The sequence below is a fragment of the Poeciliopsis prolifica genome, unplaced genomic scaffold (assembly GCF_027474105.1).
Source record: "Poeciliopsis prolifica strain line A6 unplaced genomic scaffold, Auburn_PproV2 SCAFFOLD003, whole genome shotgun sequence".
In the NCBI taxonomy this organism is placed as follows: domain Eukaryota; kingdom Metazoa; phylum Chordata; class Actinopteri; order Cyprinodontiformes; family Poeciliidae; genus Poeciliopsis; species Poeciliopsis prolifica.
In genome coordinates this window covers 13,189,845-13,217,143 of record NW_026562378.1, presented here as the reverse complement: position 1 = coordinate 13,217,143, position 27,299 = coordinate 13,189,845, and the positions used below count along the sequence as shown (strand labels likewise).

Below are 27,299 nucleotides of genomic sequence, written 5' to 3'. Positions count from 1 at the left end.
GTTCTGATCTGTGAACAAATTCAATCAAATGCTGAGAAATCGGATCTTTTCCTCATCAAAACTAAGATCAGATCCTATGAATACATCAACAAAATGACCTTTTGTTGATGTATTGCACTTTGAGTTTGTTCAAAATCAGAAAGACCAGATGGTTTTTACTTCATCCTCATGCAGAAGTTGAAGGTGGGTGAACTTGCTTCTTTTTTCTTTTTTTTTCACTTTTACTGTATTAGTTAATCCTGTGAAAAACATTTCTCGTGCACCAGGAACAGAAAAGACATGATTTATAAAAACAGGACATGATTTAGGGATTTTAAGATTATTGTCAGTCTGCGATTGGCTTGCTGTCAAAGAAGGATAATCAGAATTATTGTGAAAACTAAAGATTTCGGTCAGTGTTTCATGTATTTCCAGGCTTATAAGTTTTGCCTGGAAGATGCACATCATGAGTTTGGTTCAGAGATCCTCTGCATCTGGACTGGGTGAGTGGATATTTGAGCTCAGTAGCAAATTTGTGAAAAAAAAGAAGCCATTAGTTTGTGTTTAAACAGCCTCTCTGTACAGTAAAAATGTATCAAGCATAGTCTCATATATGAAATCATTTATTTCTTACACAGTTTAATAAAACATTTGTTTTTGCAAACTGGATATAAACGTTGACATGCCAGGTAATTTGACACTGTGGGTCGCTTTAGGTCTTCACTATTAGTATTTGTGTACAGAATCAGTTATTTCACTCAGTGTTGTGAGTTTTAGCAGGTTCAGCTGTGACCCTCCCCCCCACCGAAAACGAGCCCAATAGCACTGCAGTAACACCAGAACAGGATGTGAAAGAAAAACACAAGAATGACTTGAGTGGAGAAACGACATGTCTGCACTTTAGTTTCCGACAACAGAAATGGCAGAAAAGACATTTATTCGTCATTGATGAGATGCCAACTCATGCCAGCTGGATGCATCTGAGTGCACATGTGAGAACATGCATGAGAGCACATGACATTCGTGGAAAAAAAACATTTTGGTTTCAAACATATGCTGCAGCTTCAACATGAAGATTTACAGTAGGCGCAAGTTGATCTTTTGTGTCTCTTAAATAGTTAGAAAATCAGATTTCTTGCAGGAAACTTTTTTTTTTTTGGTGATAGCAATGAAACTGATGGTCTATCATCCACACCTGAAGACTTGGATGGAGTCAGGCGGCGTCTTTATTCAACTGGAGAGCAGTACAGTTCTTCCTCAAATGTACCAAGTCCATTAAGTTTCTCTCCGCCTCTTTCTGATGAAGCTTCTTTGTGTCTCCTTGCTCCCGTCCTTCCTTTAAATCCAGGTCTAGCTGGGCAACAACCACAACTCCACAAAATCCCACTGCTTCCACAGGATGAACAGCAGCAAGGCCAGCAGGACGGTGGCGGCCACGCGCGCTCGGGTCTTCATCAGCGGGGTGATGAAGTTGGCCAAAGTGGAGACGAAGACCAGGAGCACCGCCATGAGGGCCAGGATGACGTTGATGAGCTTCCCCAGCAGAGCCCGGGCGTTGGCGTTCTCCACCCCCTCCAGCTGCACCACCTGCTGCTGCTGCTGCTGCAGCTCCAGCTTGGTGATGCGGGTCAAGCACGACTCCACGGCTTCCTGCACAACACAGGCCCAGAAAACAACCAGGTGAGCCAGTGTCACTGTGAATGATCATTTTTTACTTCAAACATGCTGATTTTCCCTTTTGTCATCTTTGATGGTGGGATTTTAACAAATGTCCACAAAAAATAGACCTTGATAGCAAATATCTGATGTGGTAAATCTTGTTTTATTGCTCGCTAAAATTATTATATAGTGCTATAATTGGAGAGGTTCTACCACTTGTTTTGATTTTTTAATCAGTTTTAGACTTTATTGCTCCTCAGAGAAATATTTGCCAGTATATCTACATTTGTTTTAAAACTGGCTCCGTTTCCTTTCTTTGTCTTACTGTTATGTGCTCGTCTTAAACCCATCATGGTTTCTTTTTCCCTACCCTGAACCTCAACGGTTCATAATTTAATCAAATTTCAAAAAGAGAGACCGCTGGTTAGCTGTAGTTGTCATGCCAGGCCACTAAATGGCGCTGCGATTTCAGATCGTCATGTATTCATTATCAGAAATGTGCTAAGCTGGACATGTTTAGTAGCACAATGACTGTTGTTTTTGTTGTCTTCCCACGCAGAGTAAATCTTGAAGCCGTTCCTTCTGGGCATGCGGACTTTCACATCTGTGGAGTATTTCACATCTCAGAAAAGTTTCATAAAGCTTGAGAGACTCCAACAACAATGGCAGCAAAATGTTACGGTTTCTATGTAAATTGAACCTTAACGCCCTTCCTACAGATGATCATTTATTCATCAATTTCCAGTCAAATCCATTTAAAGTTGCTGGATCATCAAAAAAGTGCAGCACAAAGAAAAGATTCAGGTTTTATCTTCAGAGAGGAAGAAGTGAAGCAGATGCAAAACTTCCTCCTCACCCAACAAACCATTAAGATAAAACATTCTGAATGAATTTGCTGACATTACAAGTATGCATGATTAATCATTCAAGTGTCTTAATAACCCAACTGGTAAATGAAACAAAACTCGCACTTAAATAAATAAATCATAAGGTGCAAAGTGGATTCATTAGTTGAGTTAGCAAATAAGCACAGAAGTAAGTCTGTAAAAAAATATACTTACTATTGTTAACATATAAATTATTAAGTGAGGATGCTAGTAAAACCTAAATAATTAATAAGCTAAGTAACTAAATAGGTGGGTAAATATGTTAGTAATTAAATATGTATACAAATGCGCTACCTGGTGAGAAAGGAAGCAATTGAAGTTTGTGCAGGTTGACAAAAGTTAATAAGTAATTTACTGAGTAAGTAATAAGTGAATAGGTAAGTAAATAAATATGTAGTCAGTGAAACAATGCATTTGTAAGTGAGTAAATAATTATATTGTAAATAAATACTCTAAGTTATGAAATGTCTACAAAGTAGCAAATACACACACATGTACATAAGTGAATGATATGAAAGAAAATAAATATTTAAGTAAGTGAGGAAAAGAAGTGAATGAAATGCTTCTGGTCGTAAGTCGATCAGGACATCAATAATTATGAAGGCAGGTCAGTAAATAATTAACTGTAAGTCGAAAAGGTAAATAGTAGAAACGTAAATAAGTAAATGATCAGGTAAGAAAGTCAATCATCAAGTTGATAAGTGACTAAGAGAGTAAGAGTGTAAATAAATCTGCAGCAGTCGGGTCAGTGTTTACCTGAATGTCTCTGGCTCTCTCATAGGACTGGTAGGCGACCTTTTCCTCCATGCTGGCCAGTTCCTGTTTCAGGTTGGTCATCTCATTCTGGTGCAGCTCTGTTAGATCGTTCAGCTGCTCCTCAAGTCTCTCAAACCTGGACATACAACCCAACCCAACCCACCAGAACAGAACAGAACAGAGCAAAACGCTCCGTCAGGACGTCTACCCACAGTAATGTGTGTGTTGCATTGTTTTTTTAATCTCAGAGTGACCTTTGACATTTCCTTTTATTCCAATGACAATAAACACTGATGTTTATTTCTATTTTGATCTCCTAATCCCTGCAGTAATAACTCACTGGACAACAGAAGACGTATTAATCTTGAGCTGAAAATAGACCCTCAGCAAGTGTCCTGCTCGCTCTGCGCCGCTCTCACACAGAAACATTCATGTCTGAGTCTCAGAGCACGACAGAGTGGCTGGTTTTTAAAAGATGCCCATAATCTGCAAAAAGATTGGGGAGGCCGTTTGGTTTATGATTGGGTCATCTGTTTCCTGATAGCTTTGTGAGGTTTACGGCAGGCCATTTTAACATAAAATGCAATTATCTGTAATTTCATCCTAGACATCTAAAAATGCATTTCAACTGGACACAATTACATTTGATCATCCTGAATGATAATTTAAATGATCTGCATTCATATTTTGACTAGGAGGAAGAAGAATAATCCAAAATATCTTCAATTACATTATTGAAGAGACTAGATTCATCATTTGAAGTCCTTCCTAATTACAATTCAAGACATTAAATGTAAGGGTAGCCTTAAAGATTACGTTTTTAGATATCGCTATTAAAAATTGGGCTTCTTACAAACTTTTCAAATGACTGAAAATGGTGCAGTTTCAAAAATCTTTTTTTTCCCATTTTTTTATGGAAATATAAAATGCTACATAAATCTGTGATGTTTTGACGAGTCAGAACGTTAATTCAAGATATCTGAAATAGAAAAGCAGTCTAATTAAAGACATGTCTAATTGATTTGGAGATATCTTAAAATTAATTTTGAAAGTCAAAAGTGCAGATCCAGATATCTGCAATTTTTGCCCTAGCCAAACCTGTAAGTATGTTTACCCTAAATAAATGAAAGTAAATAAGAATATTTAAGATATCATGGTTCAAGAAATCTTAAATTGTAATTATGACCAGTGAGAACAAAAAGTGCATTTTTTTAATTTACTTTAGTCATAATTTAATTGTTGATATATAAAATATGTGTTTCAGATAGAGAGACGCTTCAATAGAAATTCATGGTGTCATTTATATTTTTCAGAATGAAATTAGAGATATCTCAAAAAGTTCTTTTGTCTAGTTAAAGTATAATTAGAGATATCTTCATTTGCTAATACGTCAGATATTTGGAATTGAAGTGTGGTGAAGCTGATTTTGTGTTAAAACGGCCTGCCATAGGGCCAGTAGGAACATGGAGTTTGTTTCTACCTGTATCTCTCTTCCTGCAGACACTGCGTCATGTAGGAGTAGTCACTCTGCAGCTGGCCCTTCATGTCCTCGATGGCGTCCTCCATGTGCGTCTGGCTGGCCTTGATCTCCTGCAGCCCCTCCAGAAGGGAGTCCCATGAGCTGTGCATGTGATGGTGGTGGTGGTGGTGTCCGTCCAGTCGGGGGCTCCCCATCGTCGGACCCAGCATCCCCACTCCTCCCACTCCGGCGCCACCAGAGTTGCTGCCCGCTCCGGAGCCCGATGTGGCACTGGAGCACTCGTCGTCGCTGCCGTACTTGGGGCTGGACACCAAAGTGGCGCTGCCGCTGAGAGCTCGGGGTGTCGGGGCGTCCTCGGAGTTTCCCCCGACTCCGTCCTCCAGCGTGTCCTTCAGGTGAGCGATATTGTCCGCACTGCCAAACTTGTTTCTGATCAGGCTGGCGAACTCTCTCGGCTTTGACACCACGGCCGTGTGAGTGAGGGCCGAGACGCCACCTTTGACCCCCTCCACTACTCCGCCTCCAAACCCGCTTATTCCAGCTCGAACGTTGGCCCCCACGTCCTTTAACCCCTGCTGCATGTCCCGGAGGACATCCTTGGGCTGCCGGGCCGGTCCATTCTGCATAGAGGGAAGACAAGAGAAATCTTTTCTCTGATATCTTGACTCATTACAACACTCAGGTTTAAAGAGGGATGACAGAGCAGCCCTCCCATGCAGCTCCACTTCTTAGCTCCTTCAGACTAGCCAGCAGCAATTAGCAAACACCAGCTGGAACTGAGTTCATTATACAATTCATTATACAAGCTACTTGTCAAAATACTGCTGGTAAAACCTGTTAAGAAACATTGTGATGACATGCTGAAGGCTGAGATTCAGAAAGAGTGGGAGCTTCTTAAAGTGACAGTGGTCTAATTTCAAGGCATTAAATTGCAAAGTCAAAATTCACTTAAGTCATTTTTCATATATACAGCAATTTTATAACAATTTAAGGTAACATAAGTACTTTATTGTTCTTCAACATTTAACTATTTGCCTGAAAAATACACAATATTGCCCCTTTAAATCTTTCCGAATAATTAAAAAGGTGTTTTATTTTATCTATTTATATTACTTGACCCACATACAAGTTGTTGTAGGACGTCCTGATTTTTTTCACAGAATGCATATTTGGGCATGTGTGTCCTCACAAATATTGTCTTGAGTTAATGCCAGTGAGGACCTAAAGCGAGCAGCGCCATCGTCGGACCAGAGCCATGTACCTGCTCGATCTCCTTTAGCTTCTTGTGATAGTGCTCCAGCTTCTTGTGCAGATGTGCGATGGTCTGCGCCGACTTCTGGTTCTTCTTCTCAAACACCTGCTTGATCCTGGACGCCTGCTGTTTGTCCGCGTTGTGGGCCAGCTTCAGGTATTCGGCCACGTTGTCGTCGCGCGCCTCCTGCTCCACGCGGATCTGCTCTGTGACCTTCAGGATCTTCTGCTGGAGATGCTCCAGAGCGACACGCGTCCGCTGGGGCTCGCCGGCGCTCGCGGCCTCCGCGCCCCCTGCCGCCCCGGCCGCCGCCGCCGATCCGTCCGTGCTGATGTTGCTGTCAGAGCCACCATGGCTGGAGGTGGGGGGTAGACCTAAGGTGGCCACCTCACTCTTGTCCAGCTGTGGGGACAGAAGCAGAGGCTGTAGATACGGGTTTCAGTTCATTTGTTCACTAAAATCTACTGATTTTTTTTATCACAGTGACACTTCAAACACCTCATCCCTCTCTATTTAATGACTTGCACATAAAAATCATTAAATTTCTGCTCTTCCGGCCAGAATATGCTGGTCTTGATGAAGTAACGACTCGTATTCTGGGAAGCAAGACACATTTATTACAGTAGGTGAGATTTCAGATAACTTGACGTCTGCTGTGCTAATCTTATTAGGCCTATTGATTGTCATCACTGGATTTATGGTCACTTTGTTGCACAAGTTCCATAACTCAGCAGAAACTGGCTCCTCTACAGAGCTGCCAAGCCTTCTGAGAATTAAAATAAATGATACCCGTAAACATAAAGTGGACCCATTTGAAATTTAATTAAGAAATGACAGTTAACAGGAATAATGGAGGTCAAGCTGAGGGCTGAAAAACCAAAAAAAAATCTCTGGAAGTAGCTAATTCAAAGCCAAAGAAGTCAGTTAATAAGAAATATCTATGCAGAAATGTGCAGAAATATGATCAAATGATCATGGAGATGAAGTTTGCAAATGAACATCCAAACATGTCTGTGATATTCTGGAGACAGATTATGCATTTGTAGGTTAAATAAAAAAAATGAAGAAGAAAGATTAAACTACATCATCCTACTAATTTTGCTTTATGTAAGTGGAAAAAATCCTACAGAAAAAATATTTTACTGCAGCTGCAAAATCTCAAAATTTTCAATTTAACTTATGAAGAGGATTAAGTGCATTTTTGGTCTCGCAGTAAAGCAAATCAAAAAGTTCAACAAATGTAACTTTTCTGTTTTAGGGACGTCCGACTTGTAGGAACTTTTCATTAAAAATATCTGTCTTGTTGTTTCATGGGGGTATAATTATGCCGTGACACAAAAGTCGATTAGTCTTACCCGCTCTTCAAAATTGGAAAAACAAGAACTCGAGTGCATGTAAGTCAGGTTGCTGCGTGGATCAGGATGGAGCCATTTATTAAGATTTCATGTCTTCCTCCGAGTCCATTTTTATTTCATGTTGAAGACTCACAAAACTGTCAAAGGCTGTGCAAACACTTTGAAAAAAAAAAGCAAATAAATCTTAATGTCAGGCAAAAACAATCTGACGTTTTACAAACGGCAGCTTCAAACGACGACTTCATTCACTCAGGGTACAAAAAGCTGCTGGAAGTACAATGGTCTCCCAGGAAAACCATGAATTAGCCGTGACTCAACCCATCATCATGCTCAGGTCACGTCCCACACTTCAGTGTGATTACTGCCACATCTGTAGAGCTAAGAAAATACTGAAACAGAACCTGCATGACGCCACGAAGTCTAAGGAACGACAAGTGAAGAAAGCATGGAATCGTGGTGAAGCTCCAAATAATGACCAAAATCACTCTCATGTCCAGTGCATCACAGAAAGAGACTGGCACTCTGAGCAAAAAGAAACACTGCCTCACATTTTCCCAAAGATCTTCTGGTCATCAGTAAGGTTGTTTTGAAAATATTTTGTGGGCTGATAAGAAAAAAAAAAAGTATTTTAAAGAAGATGTGCGTCTTTTTCTAATGCAGCATTTCAGAAAAACAGCATCAACAAGCAGTTTAACTCAAAGCTATTTTCTAGCATGCTTGAAATAAGACAAAACTAGAAAACTTTCAGCAAGATATAAGGGATTGTTTTACGTAAATAAAGCCTTTTGTATTAATGAAAAAGTCGACGTTCTGCTGGAAGATTATTTCACCGGTAATAAGACATTTTGTCCATGATGAAAGCTTAATAATCTGCCAGTGGAGCTATTATTTTTTCATCAGTATTAGGTTGTTATTGACTTAAAACAAACTACTATATCTTTCCCAAATGCTGCTCTTAAGTTAGGTTTGTCTTACTGCAATTATAGCAAGAAATTTTCACTATAAATTAGAACAAAAGTATTTGGGAAGACGTTGTGTTTTTGCAGTGTGATGATCTGGTCTGCTGTGTTTCTTTGGATGACCTGATCCTGACTGAACAATCCTGAGTTCCTGCTCTGAAGCTCAAGATCAGGAAACAATCTAAAGCCCGCTAGAAAGTTCACGTCTGAACGGCACCAATTGCACAAAATGTAGGTTTTGTTGAGGCCTAGTCAAAGTCTGTACTGCTGAGATTTTTTTAGATGGTTTGAAAACCCTCAAATGAGGATGAATTCAAACAATTTTGCCAACCAGAGTCGATTTAAAAAAAACAACCTGTTATTAGGTGTGACAAAAAAAGACAAATAATTTCACTGCAGAAATGAAATGAAAAGCTGTTTGGACAAAACATCAGTTGCTGTCAAGATAAATGGACACTGTAGCGTCCAGAACATCAATCGTGAGTGAATGAATTACAACACTAACGGGCAGATCTGCACTTTAAAGATTTTCAAGCGCGTGTGTGGAGGCATTGATTTTTAAATGAAGTACCAGATTGGGACGTTAATGTTAATACAAACCCTTAAATCACTCAGGACCTGATCAAATTTTATGAACAGTGTCCACAAGTTAACGGCTGCTCAGCTCTGACTCTGGAGTCAGAGGATAATCAAGAGGTTTGATACTGTAACAAACCATGCAGGACGAGGAGCAGTGATTCATAATTATTGTATCAATAATGATGGTGTCTTGGAGTAAAGGTTTGCATGAAGCGACATGTTCTTTTCTCCTAAATCCACCTGAAAACCCATTAAGTCTGAATGCAAGAGTAAAAATCTAAATGTTTTTACCATCAACAGGCCTCAGACGAGCCGGGTTGTGCCAGATGACCTGACGATCCCTGAGAGCTGAAAGCTTTTTGCACGAAACCCAAATCGAGATCCTCTAAATTAAACCTGACGGATTCCAACCTGCCAATAAAATATGTAACGATTCACTCCAGCCTGCTTCAGAAGGAGCCCAGATATGGAGACGCAGGTTTATTTAGGTCGCTCTGCACGGCTGAAAATCTGAATAAAATGTCTTTTTATTTATTTTGTTTGCATTAAAAAACATACGAATTTAATTTATCTACCAGAGAAAAGAAAAGCATAAAATAGAGTTTTTCTTATGCTTGATTAAAACTATTCAAATAAAGACATGCTTCATTGTATGATAATCATAACTACAACAGGATGAAAGCAACATTTTTAGTTGAGATGACTGGTCTCATTAAGAAAGACTCATTTTTAGGCCAGAGTAAAATCCCTGAGCTCCTGAAATCAGTTTATTTCTGACCCCCTGCTGTGCAGCTATAATTGATTTGGTGGAGGGATCAGGAAGTTCACAGAGCGGCTATTATGCATTAATTAGATGAAACTTAACTGAACTGCTTTCCTCTCAGCACACACTCTGAACCTGAAGCAAAGGTGAGGCTGTTATTTTTGTTTTTTTAAATGTGCAACAATGTGCATTTAAAAACATGCAGCTGCATGCCAGACAATACTGTGCAGATTAAAGGTGTTCCCCTTTAATCTTACATATTTATGTAAGACTACGTTTATGTTTGGTTTGGTATACATCCAAACCAAACAGATTCTATGTGAATGAAGTAGTTATTAACTTTAATAAATTATGAATTTACTTCAATTAACCAATGTTTTGGATCCGTTTCATTAGCAACACCCGGTTCTGCAGAATCAAGAAGCCACTTAAACAGAGCCTGTCTGATAACAGAGGTATTAAAAAGCAACAAATCATTCATAATCTAAAGAAATGGAAGAACAGATGACAAGCAAACTCACTGGTGAAGGTAACAAAACCATTTTCAAGGCTTCGGGACTTTAAGGGAACCAGTGAAAAATGTTTCCACGTATGGAGGAAACGGAAAACATGGCGAACGTCTCAGAAGATGCTGGCCAACCAAAAATTACTCCAAGAGCACATCCACCAAATCACAAAAGAGCTCAGGCTGCAGATCCCACTTGATATTTCTTGGTTAAGGTCAGAGTTCATGATTCAACAAGAAGAACGAAACTGAGTAAAAATGGCCTCCATGGCCGTTAATTATGCATTAAAATTTCAAGGCAAAAACAGCAGCGAAACAAAAATAATGCAAAGATGCAGCTTTCATCAAAAACATCCAGATATTTACCATTTCCTTCCTGTTCCTCATCTGTAAGGTAGATCTAATCAGTCTATTTTTATTCTTTGTGCTCTGAGCGATGTCATCCTTTATTATGTATTTTAATGTAATATAATGCTATATTGAAAACAATAATAATAATAATAATGCAGACCTCTGGGCACTTAAATAACTTAGAAACAACATAATATGTAGGAGAAAACATAAAATATAGAAACCCTTCAGCTGTATTTAGCATTTCTAATACTAAATATACTTTTTACATGTTCGACTGAGGTTGTCAACGTTTCGTTTTTGTTTCCTGAGAGCCTCAGTAAACTTGAGAATGACATTGGCCGTTTCACTCCTAAAGACAATGACGGAACAAATTAAAGTTGTCTTTAAATGTTGACCAATACAACATTTATGCTGTAGTGGAGCTGAGTTATCAGGTACGTTTATAATTTCATACATTTATGTTTGTGTTTAAAAGAAATAAATATTGTGAGTCAATTCAGCGGTTTTCCTGTCAGATTGTTATCGACCGACGCTAAACCTCAGACATCTCTGTCGGTATCAGAAGTGAAAAAAGTTACTTTTCTAGTTAAGAGTGTAGGTTTTTTGTCCCAAAACAGCACTTTGTCGTTGTTTTTTGTCTGACAGTGAAATGTTTGTGGAAGCAGCAGACATTTGTGGGGAAGGCAGATGCTCTTTCAGAGCCCTGGATAAGTTCTGGATCATGCAGACACAAACCTGAAGGCATTTCTTATTTAACGTGTGAGGAAATAATCCAAATAAATAATCAACTAATCATTGATCCCAGCTCAGGTTTCTATATAGCGGCGATCTGCAGCTCAGTTATTGTGTCACAACACTAATCAGAAGCTGCAAACATCTCGGTGCGCTGCTTTGATATTTCTAATGCCTTTGGTTTATCTATCTTAGCTTCCTGTGCTCTGCGGCTGGAGCTCAGCAAGGCGGCCGGTGTTTTCTCTTCCTTGAATCTGGGTTGCAATCTCACAGCAGCACCGGGGAGAATAACAGATGACTGGACTCCCGGGTGATTAATCATGTCCTGATCTTCACTGAGAGAGTGAGATGCTTCTGCAGCAGCCAAGCCAGTGTAGTAGGAGGTGGAGGGGCTGCCGTCTGGGTGTAAACAGGCAACAGACCAGAGCAAAGCATCTAAAATGCATCGAGAGCGAGGGATGGATGGGTGGATGAGGGATGGATGGGTGGATGAGGGATGGATGGGTGGATGAGGGATGCTGCTGGTGATGATGAGGGTTGTGATGGCAGCCGTCTGAAGCGCAGAAGAAGACATGAGGGACGGGGCATGCCCGAGCCCTCTGGAGACACGGCGTGGACACGCGAGGGGACGGCGACACACAAGCAGCACAGCGATAAATTAAATCAGAAACGTTACCATACTGCTTTAATCCAATTTTTGCAGTGCCATTGCAAGGCTGTCTTCCAGGCCCATCCTCTTCCTCCCTCCTTCCTCACCCCCCCAGCCCCCACCTCAAATGTAGTATCTTCACCCCCTTCTCTCCAGCCGCTTTCAGGCGGACTACCACCTCTCCGGATCCTACAGCTCCATTGTTGCAGCCGTCGATATCTGCTGCCTCCCTCTCCCTCGCTCTGATCTGTTTTCCTCCCTTTCTCTCCCCTCAGAGGTTTTCCTCCGCCTCCCTCTGCCCCGCTTCCCTCTGCACCTCCGCTTCGGTCCACATGCAAATGCTGTAGCCGTGCTGCCCTGTAATGGATGTGGGAGCTCGGGGACAGATGGATGGAGATGAATCTGGGCGGGGAGGGGGGATGGGATGGGAGAGCTCAGCGCAGGCGTGCAGGTGCTCCTGTGCGGCGGAGGCCAGAGAGGGGAAGGGAGGGAGCGCACTACAGCCGCCTTTAAACCCTCGGTAGACACACACACACACACACACACACACACACACACACAGCTGGATGTGCTGCCAAAGCACACAGCGGTGACTCCCTTGTCTCCGCCAAAGACTGGAGGATTTGGTGTCACAACAGGAGGCTGTGGGAATGAATGACGCGCAGCTTGGTGAAGTTTCACCCGCCCAACTTCTTGATGTTTCTGTGCAGGTCGGCGTGTCAGCGCGGAGGAAACCAAGCTGTCATCACTAACCGGAGAGCAGCAAAAGCCAAGTCTCCCGAACAACATCGACAAATGTTTCTCACGCCCTTTCCCAGTTTGTCGCGTCAGAGTAGAGACGTCCAGGCTTTTTGTCGTCAAGTCATAATAACTGGCTTTGCGGCATTTGTTACATTTTCAGCTGGCGCGTTTCGCTTTCACGCTGCGCTGCCAAACATGCAAAAAACAAACAAACAGACAAACACTAACTGAAAAGCCTGTTCACCCCTTTGGTCTGTGGTGGCGCTGCACCAAGAGCCACCGAAGGAAACGACACGAAAACCTCCGAAGAAGACATGAGCGCAACTTCCTTCTTCACAAAATCTCAACAAAAATGGAGAGGCTTCAGATTTTAGCGGTTGCAGGATTTCTCTTTTGACTTCGGTAAAAGACAACTAGTCATTTCTCCAGCTGCTGTGAGACTCCTCGTTTTCTTTGGTTGTATTTACCCAGAATGCCTTGCGCTGTAGTTCACTTCCTGCTTTTGGAGTGGTGTCTGGTCCACTTGGCGTTCACACAGCATTCGAACCGCATCAGAGTTCATTTAAATTCATTTTTAGGCAGACCAGAGAGAGAGAAATGTTGCAAATTTTTTAAGGTATTGATAGAAAAAAAAGAACAAAATTTAGCCAATTCTGAGCAATAAAATTAAGATTTAAGTTGCTCTTCCTTTGACACCTGTATTCATCCAAGTTTGACCAATAAATCAAAAGCAGAGTGTTTGCAAAGTGAGGTTTTGCTTAAAAGTTGTGCCTGCAAGAGAATGCAAAAGCTGTGTTTTGTTAAAAACAAACACCTGGTGTTTTTAACATTTTCTATTGTAAGAACATTTTAATATGTTTGTGATCATTTTGACCTAATTAGAAATAGAAAATGATCATCTACATCAACCCCCTGCACTGGGGGAGCAAATTGGTGTCATTATTAAACTGAAGTCGGAGCCCAAAAACATTCATTCCAGGGGCGGCAAATGGCCCCTGCACCGCACTTTGGACACCAATGTATCACAGCCAAAAGCATCAATGTTTTTTTCTGGGATTTTGGGTGAAAGACCAATAGAAAGTAGCATAATTGTTAGATGGAGAAAAAATGAATCTTTGAATAAAAATCTGAGATATGTGGCAGGCTTATCTATTTGACCCTCTTTACTCTAAAACCTCTAAATAAAACCCAGTGCCTCCAAATGTCTTTTGAAGTCACCTAAATCAGTCGGTCTGTGTGTAATTTAATCCCTAAAGGCCTCAGCGGTTTCTTGCATCATGAAAGAACACAGCAGAGACATCAGAGATGAAGTGCAGAAGTTTAAAGCAGATTTAGGTTATAAAACAACATCCTCTTAATCCAAAATCTAAAACAGGAAGCTTGAATCCGTCCAGATATAAGATACAATTTATCTTCTCCATTTTAAAGATAAAAACCTATTTGTATTTTCTTTTTCTTGACATTTTATGCATGTCTTCCAAAATGAGCGGTGTGGCTCAGATGCAATACACAGGTCACCAGTAGAGGGCGCATCGAGGCCATTTTTATCAGGTAAGTTGCATCTTCAAGGACCTTCTTTCAATATTTCAAGTAACACTATTGCTTCCGATTACAATCAGTAGTAATTAATTTGTGCATCAGGCCCTTTTTTTCCTCTTAGGGACGAGATTCTCACTGCTCTGAGTTCTTTAAAAGGACAGAAAATGTCAAATCAATTCCACAGTAAGTTGTTGGATATGTTGAAATTACTCCAGGCTTCTACATCAATAACTGTTAAGAATAATATTAAAAGTCCTGCTGAGCTCTGTCTAGTGGTGTTCAAAGCTGAGACTGCACTGTGGGTCCTGACCTCGGAATGATTGATAAACAAGTAAATAAATAAATGATTAAAACAGGTATAATAAAAATGTATTAATGAGGTTGATTCTTGAGTTTTGCATGCAGAAAAATACAATAATCTTGTTCTGAACAGATTCTGTGGTTTTTTTAATCCAACAAAAACACAACTGGATTAAAATTATACTCATATCCTGAATAATGTTTAAGTTGACATGTTTTTTCTTACATATTTTCTAACGGATGGGATTCGATTTTATTTTTATTATACATTTTTACTTTAAATGACACTACTTTTAGCTATACATTGAAGTCTGTTATATAGAATAGCTCATATATATGTTAATTCTTTTAAATTTCTTCTGTCAACCTGCTGGGATCTGCTAATTGTCCCTTTTATAAAATAAAATAATTTCAGAATCCAACAGTTTCAACACTACTATTTATTATAAATCAAGGTAAATGGTATAAACCTAAGAAACCTCCATAATTCAATAACTTGTGGAACCAGCTTTAGTAACTTAAATTTCTCTCTTTTTGTTTTTTGTCTCAAACCTTTTTGAGTCTCTAATGTTTCAGCTCACCGCTCTTCACAGCTTTGCTTCAGATCAATATGTCTGGGCTGATTGCCTGCCTCACATTTGACATCACGACACCCACGGCTCACAGTTGACAAATGGCTCCAGGGGTCAGAGGTCGTGTGACTGCAGATCATCAGCCCTCCCAAACACCAACATTTGTGTTTGGTTTTCAAATGTTGCTGTGAAGGACTTCGATCCTGGTTCACTGAGATACTTTGCTGCACGTTGCTCAGTCTCAACCTGGAGACGCTCCTGAATGTTTTCTTAATTTGAAATGTGTTCAAGACTTCATGTAGCCTAGAGATGGCTTCATGTTGTTTTTAAATGATGTTTGTTCATCACTTTGGTCATCTTATAAATGAAGATGACTTGGCTCATAACTCTTGGGGAGCTGCAGCTGCTGTCGTCTTTGTTTAACACATTTGCAAATGATCAGAAACCACTAATGTGATCAGATCTGCTCATGGTCATTTCATAGGGTGGATCAGGAAGACTTGGCTGCTTTGCTTCTGAAAGCCTCTGGAAGAAGCAAGGATGTACTCAGTGTTTTCTTTTCAGAGTTTTTTTTTTTTTTGTGATTAAATGAAATAAATGTTTTTTACACTTTGAGGAACTTGTTTAAATCCGGATACTTTATAAAATGTGCTAATGCTTAAAATCCAGTTAGTAAAAAAGGGTGTACTTTCTTTTTACTGTGACTGGAGGTCTAACCTTCAAATGTAGATAACACGTTCTGCCTTACATGTCACAACCTAGTAGTTATAAATGATGAGAATGTACTTTTCTTCTGGCAAAGACGGCTCATAGTGCTCTGAGCTGTAAAAAGGCCCTTCAGCTATTTTGTATCTTTCAGCCGGTGAAATATGAAGGTCACAAGGTTATTTTATGCTCTGAGGTTTGCCTTAAGCAGCAATCTGACTTTGTTGAAGAAGGACTGATGAGCCGCTTACTGCATCAATCAGAGAGGATAGATGTGACATGCAGAAACAGATCAATCACCACATTGTTTTTCCAGAGGGAGGCCGCTGTCTGTTTGGCTAAATCTAGGTGATGACACTTTTGTTCGTCGGGCAGCATGGGTCACATTGAACATTTTGACTTTTTGTTCCATGTACAAGGAAACTGAAGGCTTCAATGCTTTTGCTATCTTGGTCCTCTCGCCTTTAAATTAAAAATTCCTACAAAAAACTCAATACTGCATGACACTATAGCACCTTTGTGAATAAATATATGCCTGAGAGCTCCTGCTAAGCTGCAATCCCACACAGATGAGGACGGCAAATGCAGCCAAGTCCAAACCAACGGCGTCCACAAACTTAAACTTCAGTTCATTTCACTGTGTTTTTGGGGTAAGTTGATACAGGAAGTTGATACATAAAAATCTGAAACCTTTTGACTGTTCTTGGTTAAATAAATAAATAGAGATGGAGAGTTTCTGTGGACAAGAGATTGTACATCCTGCCACTATTTTTTGTTACTAATGTGGGAAGGGCTGAAACAATTAATTGGATTAATTCTGATTAATCAATTTATTGAATAATCATCAACTAATTTAGTAATGGATTAATTGTTAACTGGAATACAGTGGCTCTGAAAAAGACCATCTGGTGAAATAACACCAGCAGAGCAACACTGGACAAAAATATATACATTAAGCATGTAGGATGAAAAACCTTTTTTATCCATTGCTTCAAATGATCAGGCAAAAAATATCAAAAACAAACTGCTACTGCATTTTGGCAATAAAATATTTTCTCATATAGAAAGGGACTTGAATGTTTGCAGATTTGTATTTTTTTGTTTTTAGATGTTGAATAAAATAAGCCTAAGTGGTTAAATGAAACCTCTGCAGAATTGTCAGAATAATTGATTACTAAAATAATTGTTAGCTGAAGCCATAAGGAATAGAAGAGGAGGGGCTAGAAGTGCCTGCCACACATATCAGATCTTTTTCTAAAGAAAAATCAATGAAAACTATGCATCATTTTCCAGAAGATAAAGTTCTATTGAAACAGCATGAGGTTTGTGATGATAACGGGTCGAACTGAACCAAAGGACTTTTGAAAGGCGTAAATTAACAACAAAATCCCCTGAAAAAAAGGAAAGACAAAGCCATTCAAAAACATTTGAAACATTTATTTGAGCTAGGAAAATTCATAATTAGACAATCTAAATAGACACTTGGAAACATCATCTTTCAATAAATAAAGGAATAGACACTTTTGGAGCTTTTCTTTAACAGAAACAATATATTTATAAGGTTTGTGCAGAAGCATCTACTAACAGAAGTGCATTCATTGTGTGTGGCAGTTTTTTGCCTCGGATTTGCAGCGGTGGACATTTCAAAGCTGTCAGTATGTGAAGGATTAGAATTACAGGCCCTTGTCTGCGACCCGTTCAGATTATCCATAGCAGCAGGATTTGCCAGAACAGAGATAAATGTCAGACAAAAAAAAAAAAAGAGAAAGGAAACACGCTTTGTTTGATAAAAATGTGCTTCAGCTTGGCAAATAATACATTTGAGTCCAGGAACGCTTTCTTCCGATTGTCCTTTATGGAGCTTCAAAATACCGAGGCACAGTGAAGGCTCTGGATGTGCAATACTGCAATGTTTTTAATTTAATGCTACGATGCTAAATAAAACTTTATCTCTCAATCTGAGTTAGATTACAACATATAAACAAGATCTAGAGGCTAATAACTCTGTTAAATTGTCAGCATTGATTTTTTTTTTTTAAATGACAACTTTTACATACATTCGATTGGATGGAAGAAAGCAGAGTAGCACTTCTGTCATTTAGCGTCTAAGCAAAGCTTCTGCATGCTGAAGATATCAGAGCTCCTCAAGTATTTTCATACAAAGTACAAGAAGTAGAAAACACAGTAAAAAACAACAGTGCATTTGAACAAAGGAGACAAAGTGCTTCCTCCTGCTGTTCAGCTTCTTCCTGAACCCAATAGCCTCGGCGGCGTCTCAAATCGCTCCATCCGGGTTTTCTTGTTTCCGTAGAGAGGCACCGTCACCGCGAAGCTGAGGTTTATGAAAGAGCCGTGGGATGGACGACCTCAGCAAGCGTCAGTCAGCACTTTGGCGAGCCCTTGATCCAAATGAGAATAAATCCACTGATTCCAGGGATTACTGTTAATCTTTTCTGCTCAAATGCCCCCATCTTACCACCGGCGAGGGAAAAAACAAGCCAGCTCCCTCCTTTACAGTACCCTAATTACCGTATACTGTAGCGTTGACGAGCAGCTGAGGTCCCCTCTGGGGTTTTTTGTGTTTACATGATTCATGGTTGTAGTCTGTGTGGTCATGTGTCAGTGGAACATGTGAGTCCTGAGTCGGGTGCTGCCTGTGTGGTTTCCTGGGAGCTTTGGCAGCGTTTCCGTGAGCATCACTCCCCGGATTTCCTCGGCATCCACACAACTCGTCTCTTGGCCTGATAGAAATCTGTTGGGATAAAAAAAAAAAGGACTACATTTATCTCCCACTAAACTACACCTGGGAAATCAATCAATGACGATCTACATCAATAGATAATAATACATCTGATGTACAGTTCTCTGAACTGCCACCAGAACCAAACAGCATTCTGGGAGATGTAGGCAGAGGGAGAGAAAAAAAAAACAAAAACGAGCCACTCAACCCCTCTAGGGCAGCTTAGTAAGATCAGCTGCATCAACTAACTCACTCTCTCTTTGGTTACCTATCAACAACCTGGTGACCTGCATCCTTCATAGCTGCTTAAAATTTAAAGAAAAAATAACAACAGTATGATGTGAAAACTGGACAAAACAGAAACACCAGTTTGGCAGCAATTTGGATATTTCAAACAAAAAACTGATCAATAATTATCTTTATCGATCGATGTGATTCGCTCTGACAGATAAGATGAGGACCAACCTGTGATGTTCGTCTGTTTCCTCTTCAGCGCGGCGTTGTCTCCCTTCTCCGGCGTTTTCTCCAGGTTCCACTTCTCTGGCGTCAGAGGGATGTTCTCCTTCTCCAGCCTGGCTGCTTTGGTCTGAACTGCCCCTCCTGCCCCTCCTGTCCCTCCTGTCAGCCTCAGGCCCTGCGCCAGCACGCAGGGCCTGTAGAGCAGTGGCACCCCGCATTCTGGGATGCCCTCCCACTGGAAGTCGCTGCCCTCCACGGGCCTGTCCAACTTGAAGTCAAAGCCCCATCGTCTGGACGCCTCGTCCAGGTCTTTGCGCAGCGCTGCCTGGTACTCCACCTGCAGCTGGGCTCGGTCCACAGGGCCGAACAGGTTCCTGCGGGCCCGTCGGTTCCCCGTCTGGGAGCTCAGCACCGGCTTGTGAGGAGCCATGATTCTGCACTGGAAATAAAACACAACAGATCTCTGGTGAATTTTAAAAGCCGCTGTCTCTAAGAAAGTTGGGTAATTTCTCGAAAAACCTCTTTAAGGATGAACACATCTTGGATCAGCTATTTTAATGTAAAAGTTGAATCCTTACACGAACAAGCAATAATAATAATTTTAAAAAAAAAATCAAGTCCCAAACAGAAAATGAGAGCCCAGACTCACCATCTCCCTGCCTTGTTTAACACCTCCTGTGTGAAGAAGCAGCCTGACTGCAGCGCTGCTTTTAACCAGGCAGGCAGGCAGTGACTCACCGCCCCTCCTCTCTGCTGCTCGGTACATGCCTGGACATAATCTGCTGGACATGTGGGGACTAATCCACTGCGGTGTTTCAGCCGGCCACCAGGTGGCAGTGCAACTCCTCCCTGAGGCGTTTCCTTTATGTGGGGGTCAAACCTGCGCAAGGATCTGTTTTTGAGAACGACTTACTGGAGCAGTAAATGTCTCCACTGTAATCAAGTAAAGAGCAAACGGGTTCCTGTCGGTTCCTACTGTTTTTGCTTAATAAATTCAAAAGAAATCTGCCACAGGCTGCCTTGGCTTCCCAGTTATTGCATAGTGAGGGGTAGATATTAATATGAAAAGGAAATTATTTGACATATCTGACTAATGTGATATAACATCTGACTAGAACAAGTAGGTGAAGGGATGTCAAAAAAAAAAATTCATAGGATTTCATGCATGTTAATAGGTTTTGTGATTTAAAGGTGCAAAATTCACTTTTTGCACATTTTTCCATTTGGGTCTCAACTGTTTATCAAAACAGTCCAAGCGTTTAAAAACAACCTTATAATTATTATTATTTTTGCAATATGTTAATGTTTTTAGGTGTCTGGAAAATGGGTTGCTTCAAAAACCTCCCGATTAATGACTCGCAATCAACAGGCACTGCGTCATTACCTAGCAACCCCAGCACGTCACCTAGGGAACCCAATTGCAGCGCCAGCACATTTGGTCAGCTGCTTTTACTGCTGTATGCACTGCACAATGGCTGCTGGAAGACACAGAAAAGTGTTTTTCTGTTGACTAACCATTCAAAAACCGCTTGCTACATTGGTATTTGTTGTGCAGGAGGATCTACTTTTGTTTTTCAAGATGTATGGCTGTATTTTGCACGTTTGTTTGCAGCCATTTTCACATTCAGTAAATTCTTATTAGATGTTATTTAGACATAATCTGACGATTATTCACACAGGTTGGAAGCACCAACAAACTTCTTGCATGAAGCATGCACTGAAAAGTGAGCACATAAAACTTTCCAGTCAGAATTATACATATTTTTACTGTCTTACTTTTATAATATTTAATAATACTCACTGGAAAGACTTTACATGCTCTGTTCTTGGCATGCGTTTCACACAGGAGGGTTTATGGTGGCGCACTGCCCCCAAAGACTATTTTCTATGTGAATACCCGTCACCTTTTCAGGAGATAACCACAACACTAATAATGTAGTCTCTGCTTAAACTGCCATGGTGTTTTTGAAACAGAAGTTTTTTAGGTCAAAAGACTAATCTGGATTTACAGTGGACCACTGTAAGTCAAGCTGGTCTTTCTTTAGAATATTTTAGATAAACTCTATAGAGAAAAAGGTGAACAACCTAATACATCTAATGAATCCACCAACCACCAAGGGCACTAATAGGCTGTAATTATAAGTCTGAATGACTTCCTTCACCACCCACTGTTACATAACAGGGGGTGGGGGGTCATGGGTGCATGGGGGTAGTGCAAAGATCAGGCTTCCAATCATGACAAAAACTGAAATAAAAGTGACGCAGAACTTTTAAAGAAAAGTCCCTCTGTTTTGGGAGGAGCACCTCTTCTATATTTGGTGAAGTGCACTGCTGAAGGAGAATGAATGAACACCACTGTGACCCGGCTTTGCCCCAGTCCCCACCCTATCCCGGCACTGGACGTCAGACTGGGAGGAGGCGCTCCAACCCAGAGTGGAATGATTCAAGCAGTGGCGGGAAGCAGGAGAGGAACCCTGCCCACTTTCTACCTTCTTCCCTGCTCCACGTGAGTCTGCAGCTCGTGTCCAGCAGTCAAATCTGGGCTGTCACTTTGTGCATGGCAGGAGGACCCACACAACTCTGGCACGTGTGTAAAAATAACCCAGCAATAAGTCCAGGTGACCTCTGAAGTTTGTAGATGGAAAGACTGACTGAGAAAACCGGATTTATTTCAGCTTGTCACAATAGAGGAGATGAATCTTGAATGAATGGGACAAGAGATTCAAACCTCACATGGTTTCAAAGAAAGATAAATTAGGCAACTTCTAGATACTGGAGTCTCCTGCAGAGCTCCGGTTGGTGTTTTCTCCAGTCTGATCAAAAGTTACAGTTATTTTTACTTACATGTTGATTCAAATGAAGTCCAGTTCTTCCTCAGTGGTATCAAGTGAGTGAGTCTGTCTGTCTGTCCACCTCTTTGCTGTCTTCCACTCGGTTCCACAACTATGATGATGATGTTTTATCCAATCCACACCCTACACAGAACACACCTAAACGCGACCGTCTCCTGTGAGGTTCTCCCAGTTTTCCCACAGCCATGCACGCCGACCAAACTTTTATGAACTGCCGTGGAGTGGAAGACCCTCCTCCAGAAGGGGCGGGGTCGGCTGTGCCCGCACACGTGGCCACGGTCCGGTAAAAACACGAGTTACACGTGAATGTTTGGCTCTGAAAGTGAGGTGAAAGACCTTCCTGCTCAGGACGTCTGGATCGCGCACGACATCCTGGATACACACACACGCGCGCGCGCGCGTACACACACACACACACACACACACTCCGCGTTTATTTTTCTTTCTGTTATATTCTATTTTTTTTTTCTTTTTGTTTCACTTCAATGAAACAAAAAGAAAATTGTTTCAATTTGCTCCAGACTGCTGAGCGGATCTTACCAGAGGGGCTTTAGAAACTTCACTGCCTTGCAGAAGTGTTCATACCTCATAATCTTTTTATGACATTACAACCGCAAACTTCAAATTTTGTTTTCGGAGCCGGACAAAGTCGTGCAAATATATTAAAAGACACAGACAAAACTCTGGCTTCCTGTTCCTGCTGAAGAATAAAAACAAATACACAACAAATACAAACATCAAGCACTGTTTGTTTTCCACTGCACAGTGTTCTGCTTGTCGTCCAGAATTATATATATATATATATATATATATATATATATATATATATATATATATATATATATATATATATATATATATATATATATATATATATATATATATATATATATATATATATATATATATGTATATTATATATATATATATATATGTATGTATATATATATATATATATATATATATATATATATATATATTATATATATATATATATATATATATATGTATGTATATATATATATATATATATATATATATATATATATATATATATATATATATATATGTATGTATATATATATATATATATGTATGTATATATATATATATATATATATATATATATATATATATATATATATATATATATATATATATATATATATATAATTTTTTTTTCTTCAATTTGTAGGTGTGTCACACTGCATAATTTAATATCAATCTGATACTAAAACCTGTATTGCCGATACAAATGCTGACACTGAGTTTGGTATATCACCAAATTTCTGACCTTTCTGTTCTTTGGGGTTTTTCCTTTTAATTACTTTTGCTCTAATCTACAAGAGAATTGAAATAAAGCTCATAGAAAATACTTTAATGACATATTAACATAATTTGCATGCATTTTTACTTAAATAAAGTGGTAAAAATATAATTGCAGAGCTGACACAAAATCTCTAACATTTTGCTTGTTTCCCTGATCTGATCACCTTAGATCAGATCGGATCTGATCTAAGATCTAATGTAATCAATGCAAATGTATTGCACTGATTACAGGCTTGTAATCAGTGCAAATGATTACAAATGTAATCAATGCTGATGTAATCAGCTACAAATGCAATACATTTGCACTGATTACAAATGCATTGATTGCATTTGTAATGCAATCAATGCATCACCACTTTCAGGTTTTAGATCTTTTGGTCTTGGTCAGGCGCTATTACCACTTAGTCATATTTTTGATGCACAAGGTAAACTCTGGGTGAATGTGTGTTCTGTTTAAAATGTTTATAAGGTGAAACATACGGCAAATATTACAAAATAACAGCTACAGAAAGAACAGTATATCACATGTCAGATTGTTATTCTGCACATTAAATGACAATTAAACAATTAACATGCAGCTTTCCAACTTATCTGCTTACAATAATGCATTGCTCATAGGACTTGTGGTAATTTTGTCACTTCGAGGCTCGTCACAAACAAGAATAAAAATCTGGAACCTGATAACTTACACACTTTGTCTCCCAATTGTAAACAAAGTGTTTCTCCTCCCACTTTTAGTGTTGAGTCCCGGTCGGTTTATTCCAGCGGTGAGTCACGCTCTGAACTCCCCGTGTTCTCCAGTGCGGTTACTATTCAGCCCAGTTCTCAGCACATCGACAATAAAAATCAATGCTGTGGATGCAGTTTGTAGAGGCCTGAATTCTCTGAGACAACAGAGGAGCCTTTGTTCATCAGTGACAAGGAACACTGAGGAGCTCTTGACATAAATTATGCAAAATGCACAGTAGAGCTGGAATTAATGACACAAAACAGTCTTTAAACTTGGACTGCTGAGTAAACACTTTCTTATCTTTCAACTGAATTCAGCTACAAAGTGTGGAGAGAATGCAATCTCCAGATAACTTGCTCCTACATTACATCCAACATGTCATTTATGCTTTTATTCTGCATCCGTTGTGAGAAATGCTTGGCAGATATAACATGTCTGCAGAAACTTTGTGTGAACATTTAGTTTATGATTTACCCGAAGCTTCAGGCATTAAAACCTCTCACTGTAATTACTATGTAGTCCCAGTGAGATGATCTTGGTAGCTTACAGCTAAAAAGAGGATAAAGGTTTGTATTCTAATTACAAAAATATAAATTCAATTAAGTTTATGCTCAGGAATTTCACCCAGATTCGCTTTACTGTCATGCTGTAACATAACAATTTATAAATTTAGGATTTTTTGTAGTTGATAAAGTTGTTTTTGTTTTGGTTGCATTCCCAAGTTTGTCTATTTTCCAGACCATTTGCTGGTCATTTCTGTCAACCTGGATGTATTTCGGCGTATCTTGTGCAAACACAAAAGACAATATGTTTCCTGCAGGTTGGATTCAGTTTCACCTGCTTGTAACTGTTTATCAAACAAAACTGCAGATTACATTTGTGCAAGAAAACAAATCCTGGAGGGTTGCAATGTTTGTTTTCCCTCCCTTCAGACGTGGCAGCTCAGTGTCTGCCATCGTGACTATTTTAGACACATTTACCAAAATCAGATGAATCCGTCTTTTAATGACGTCACAGCAAATTTTGTTGATGACACCACCTTTTAAAGGAAGGACTCAATCAGCTGTAGTTTTTTTTTTTTTTTTAAAGATCTTGTTTTGTTGTTTCAGTGTGAGTTTAACTGGAAGCAGGAGGAGGATTCAGGACATCGTGATGTCAGAGTTATTTTTTGCCTTGAGAAGCAGCAGCACTCCCCCACCTGGAGCAATCCTCCCAAATTCCAGTCTTTGGGGAAGGGCGGTCTCTGTTTCTCTATTTAGCATAATGCCCTGAAATCTGACCCTAGATCTCCAATGATGTAATGTAACAGTGCAAATAAATATCTCGGAAAAATATAGTTTATTTACAGCTTTCACGTTCCAAACAATCACAATCTGAAATGTTTTTAGCGTTAATAAATATTGGAAAATTACCAATTTTTTATTTTTTTTTTTTATTTTTTTTGTCAAACAACCAAGTTGGACACTTTACTTTTGGTTCATTAGGTAATGCACATTGTTGGACTGGAAAACAAATGAAAAATGGGATAGAATAGATGGTTGGCTCTCAAAACCAGTTCTGCCACAGGGCCCAGTTCAGCTGCAAATAAACTTGCTTTGTCTTACTGTAACTGTGATTTTTGTTATGTATAATTATTATTTATAGTTATATAGAGTACATTATAATACAGTAGTATGAATCTAACAATTCATATAATACAAACTATTGCTTGTATTTTAATATTTAAGCATATATTAAAATACAAGAAAATATTTAAACTGTAAATACAGCTTAAATATTAAAAGCATATCAAAATTACTTCCACGTTTATTAATACTATACCCTTAATTGTTTATATGTATAGTATATATATATATATATATATATATATATATTTATATATAGGCTATATATGTTTAACAATTAGGGTAACTGAGTCTAGAATATTCTTCAGCAGAATCAGGTGACCAAAGCACGAGGAACAAACCCACAGCAGGCGAGTTTCATAACAGTGGGTGGAAATATTGCGAGTTTCTCAGTGGATTCCCGCGAAGTATTTTTTTTTTTTTTGCTGCGTCTCCGTGGATGCCGAGTGGAGTGGAGTCATCGGCCCGATTACGTCACATGGGCAAGGTGGAAAAGCGCGCGCAGATTTGAGCATGCCTCTCTGTCTGCTGGCGCACGTGAGCCGACCGTCGTTACGTCACAGAGAGACGGCCGGATGCGTCGTAACTAAGGAGACAACGGGAGAAGCTGTTATCTGCTGGTCGAGATGTTTAATGTGGGGCTTTATTGGCTGTCAGCGACACAAAACGTGTGTTTTTTGTCAGTTTCGGTCCATTCAGAGGAAAAGGTCAACCTTTCTGTCAGCTTGATTACATAAACATTGAGCTTTACTCGATGTTTCTGGTCTGTCCTACTGACGCAGTTTATTAAGTTTCAAAATCAAGTCATAACTTCATTCAAAACTCACTATATCACTCATTACCCGGGGGTTATATTTAAAGTGTTATATGTTATGTTATTTTCCATGATTGCTTGTCATTATGGTATACAGGACAGGTGTCAAACTCGAGGTCCGTGGACCCAATGCAACCCGACATAACTATTTATGTGGCCCTCTCTACTGTAGAGCAGAGCCGTCCAAAGGGCCATTTGCAGCCTTTAGAGTGATTTTGTGTGGCCCCCGAAATGCAATTCAATGTTGATACAAATTTGTAGAGGTTTACAATAGAAAATGTATGAAAGCATTTGTCTTTTTATAACCAATCTTTTATAATAAGTAAAGACGTTTACTGAAAACTCAACTTTGCTTTGCCTAAATCAACTTTTAACAGAGTAAATTTGTCCAATCAAGCCCAAATGAATTTGAAAAACAGATGAAAAAACAAGAAAACAAATCATTGAGAAAATCATGTCAAGTCATTTGAAGGTTGTAAGCCTTGTCTACAAAAAACAGTAACATCTTTCATTGCTTGATTTTATTTTAATATTATCATTATTATTATTCATACATTTTTTATTGCATCTTTTGGCCTTCAAGTACTTCTGACTTGATGGTTTTGACCCATGTGACAAAAAGTTTGGACACCCCTGTCGTAAATGCAAGAGTTTAAACCATTATGTGCTTAAATAATATTTTATCAGTCAAATCAAACACATTTTCATTTTTATAGGACCAAATTGTTTCAGTGTGTAAAGATGTTAAAGATTTACAAAATAGTGCAAAGTTGACACTTCATGACAGCAGTCATAAACATTGATAAAGACTCCTTCATGTTCATAACAGGTGTTATATCATGTTTATGACAGTGTAATATCAGTCTTATACACACTCTGTCAAATAAAGTGTTACCAAAAAAATGTACGAACAAAGCTGGCTGTTCACAGAATGTTGTATCACATTTAAGAAGAATTCAGTGGAAGAAAAACACATGGTCAGTC

General features: G+C 39.5%; 2 protein-coding genes across 4 annotated transcripts; both read right to left on the bottom strand.

Annotated features, from left to right (window-relative positions):
- Positions 1-584: 584 nt before the first annotated feature.
- On the bottom strand, positions 585-12,362 carry tmcc2 (transmembrane and coiled-coil domain family 2). 2 transcript variants are annotated; one of them, XM_055025542.1, is made up of 5 exons: positions 11,937-12,362; positions 6,023-6,415; positions 4,762-5,381; positions 3,282-3,417; positions 585-1,629 (listed from the first exon to the last, which is right to left on the bottom strand). In XM_055025542.1, exons 1-5 carry the CDS (start codon positions 11,937-11,939, stop codon positions 1,330-1,332), a joined length of 1,452 nt encoding a protein of 483 aa, XP_054881517.1. In that variant the 5' UTR covers positions 11,940-12,362; the 3' UTR covers positions 585-1,329. The 2 variants fall into 2 exon arrangements, with proteins under 2 accessions (XP_054881517.1, XP_054881509.1); XM_055025534.1 differs by lacking the exon at positions 11,937-12,362 and adding an exon at positions 7,369-7,517.
- Positions 12,363-17,188: 4,826 nt separating this feature from the next.
- Positions 17,189-21,976, bottom strand: cdkn1a (cyclin-dependent kinase inhibitor 1A). Of its 2 annotated transcripts, none has more exons than XM_055025462.1 (3): positions 21,810-21,976; positions 18,972-19,404; positions 17,189-18,518 (listed from the first exon to the last, which is right to left on the bottom strand). In XM_055025462.1, exons 2-3 carry the CDS (start codon positions 19,393-19,395, stop codon positions 18,463-18,465), a joined length of 480 nt encoding a protein of 159 aa, XP_054881437.1. In that variant the 5' UTR covers positions 19,396-19,404; positions 21,810-21,976; the 3' UTR covers positions 17,189-18,462. The 2 variants fall into 2 exon arrangements, with proteins under 2 accessions (XP_054881437.1, XP_054881433.1); XM_055025458.1 differs by lacking the exon at positions 21,810-21,976 and adding an exon at positions 19,615-19,755.
- Positions 21,977-27,299: the final 5,323 nt, after the last annotated feature.

What these genes read in the sequence shown, in the direction of transcription:
- tmcc2 (XM_055025534.1), bottom strand. Translation starts at nt 7,407, where the DNA reads ATGCACTCGAGTTCTTGTTTTTCCAATTTTGAAGAGCGG. An exon ending in CTGCAGGAAGAGAGATACAG is followed by an intron (nt 3,418 to 4,761) that starts GTAGAAACAAAC and finishes TTGTATGTCCAG; the next exon opens with GTTTGAGAGACTTGAGGAGC. An exon ending in AGAGAGCCAGAGACATTCAG is followed by an intron (nt 1,630 to 3,281) that starts GTAAACACTGAC and finishes TGTGTTGTGCAG; the next exon opens with GAAGCCGTGGAGTCGTGCTT.
- cdkn1a (XM_055025458.1), bottom strand. Translation starts at nt 19,755, where the DNA reads ATGTCCAGCAGATTATGTCCAGGCATGTACCGAGCAGCAGAGAGGAGG. An exon ending in TTAAACAAGGCAGGGAGATG is followed by an intron (nt 19,405 to 19,614) that starts GTGAGTCTGGGC and finishes TTTTATTTCCAG; the next exon opens with TGCAGAATCATGGCTCCTCA. An exon ending in GAAACAGACGAACATCACAG is followed by an intron (nt 18,519 to 18,971) that starts GTTGGTCCTCAT and finishes TTATCCCAACAG; the next exon opens with ATTTCTATCAGGCCAAGAGA.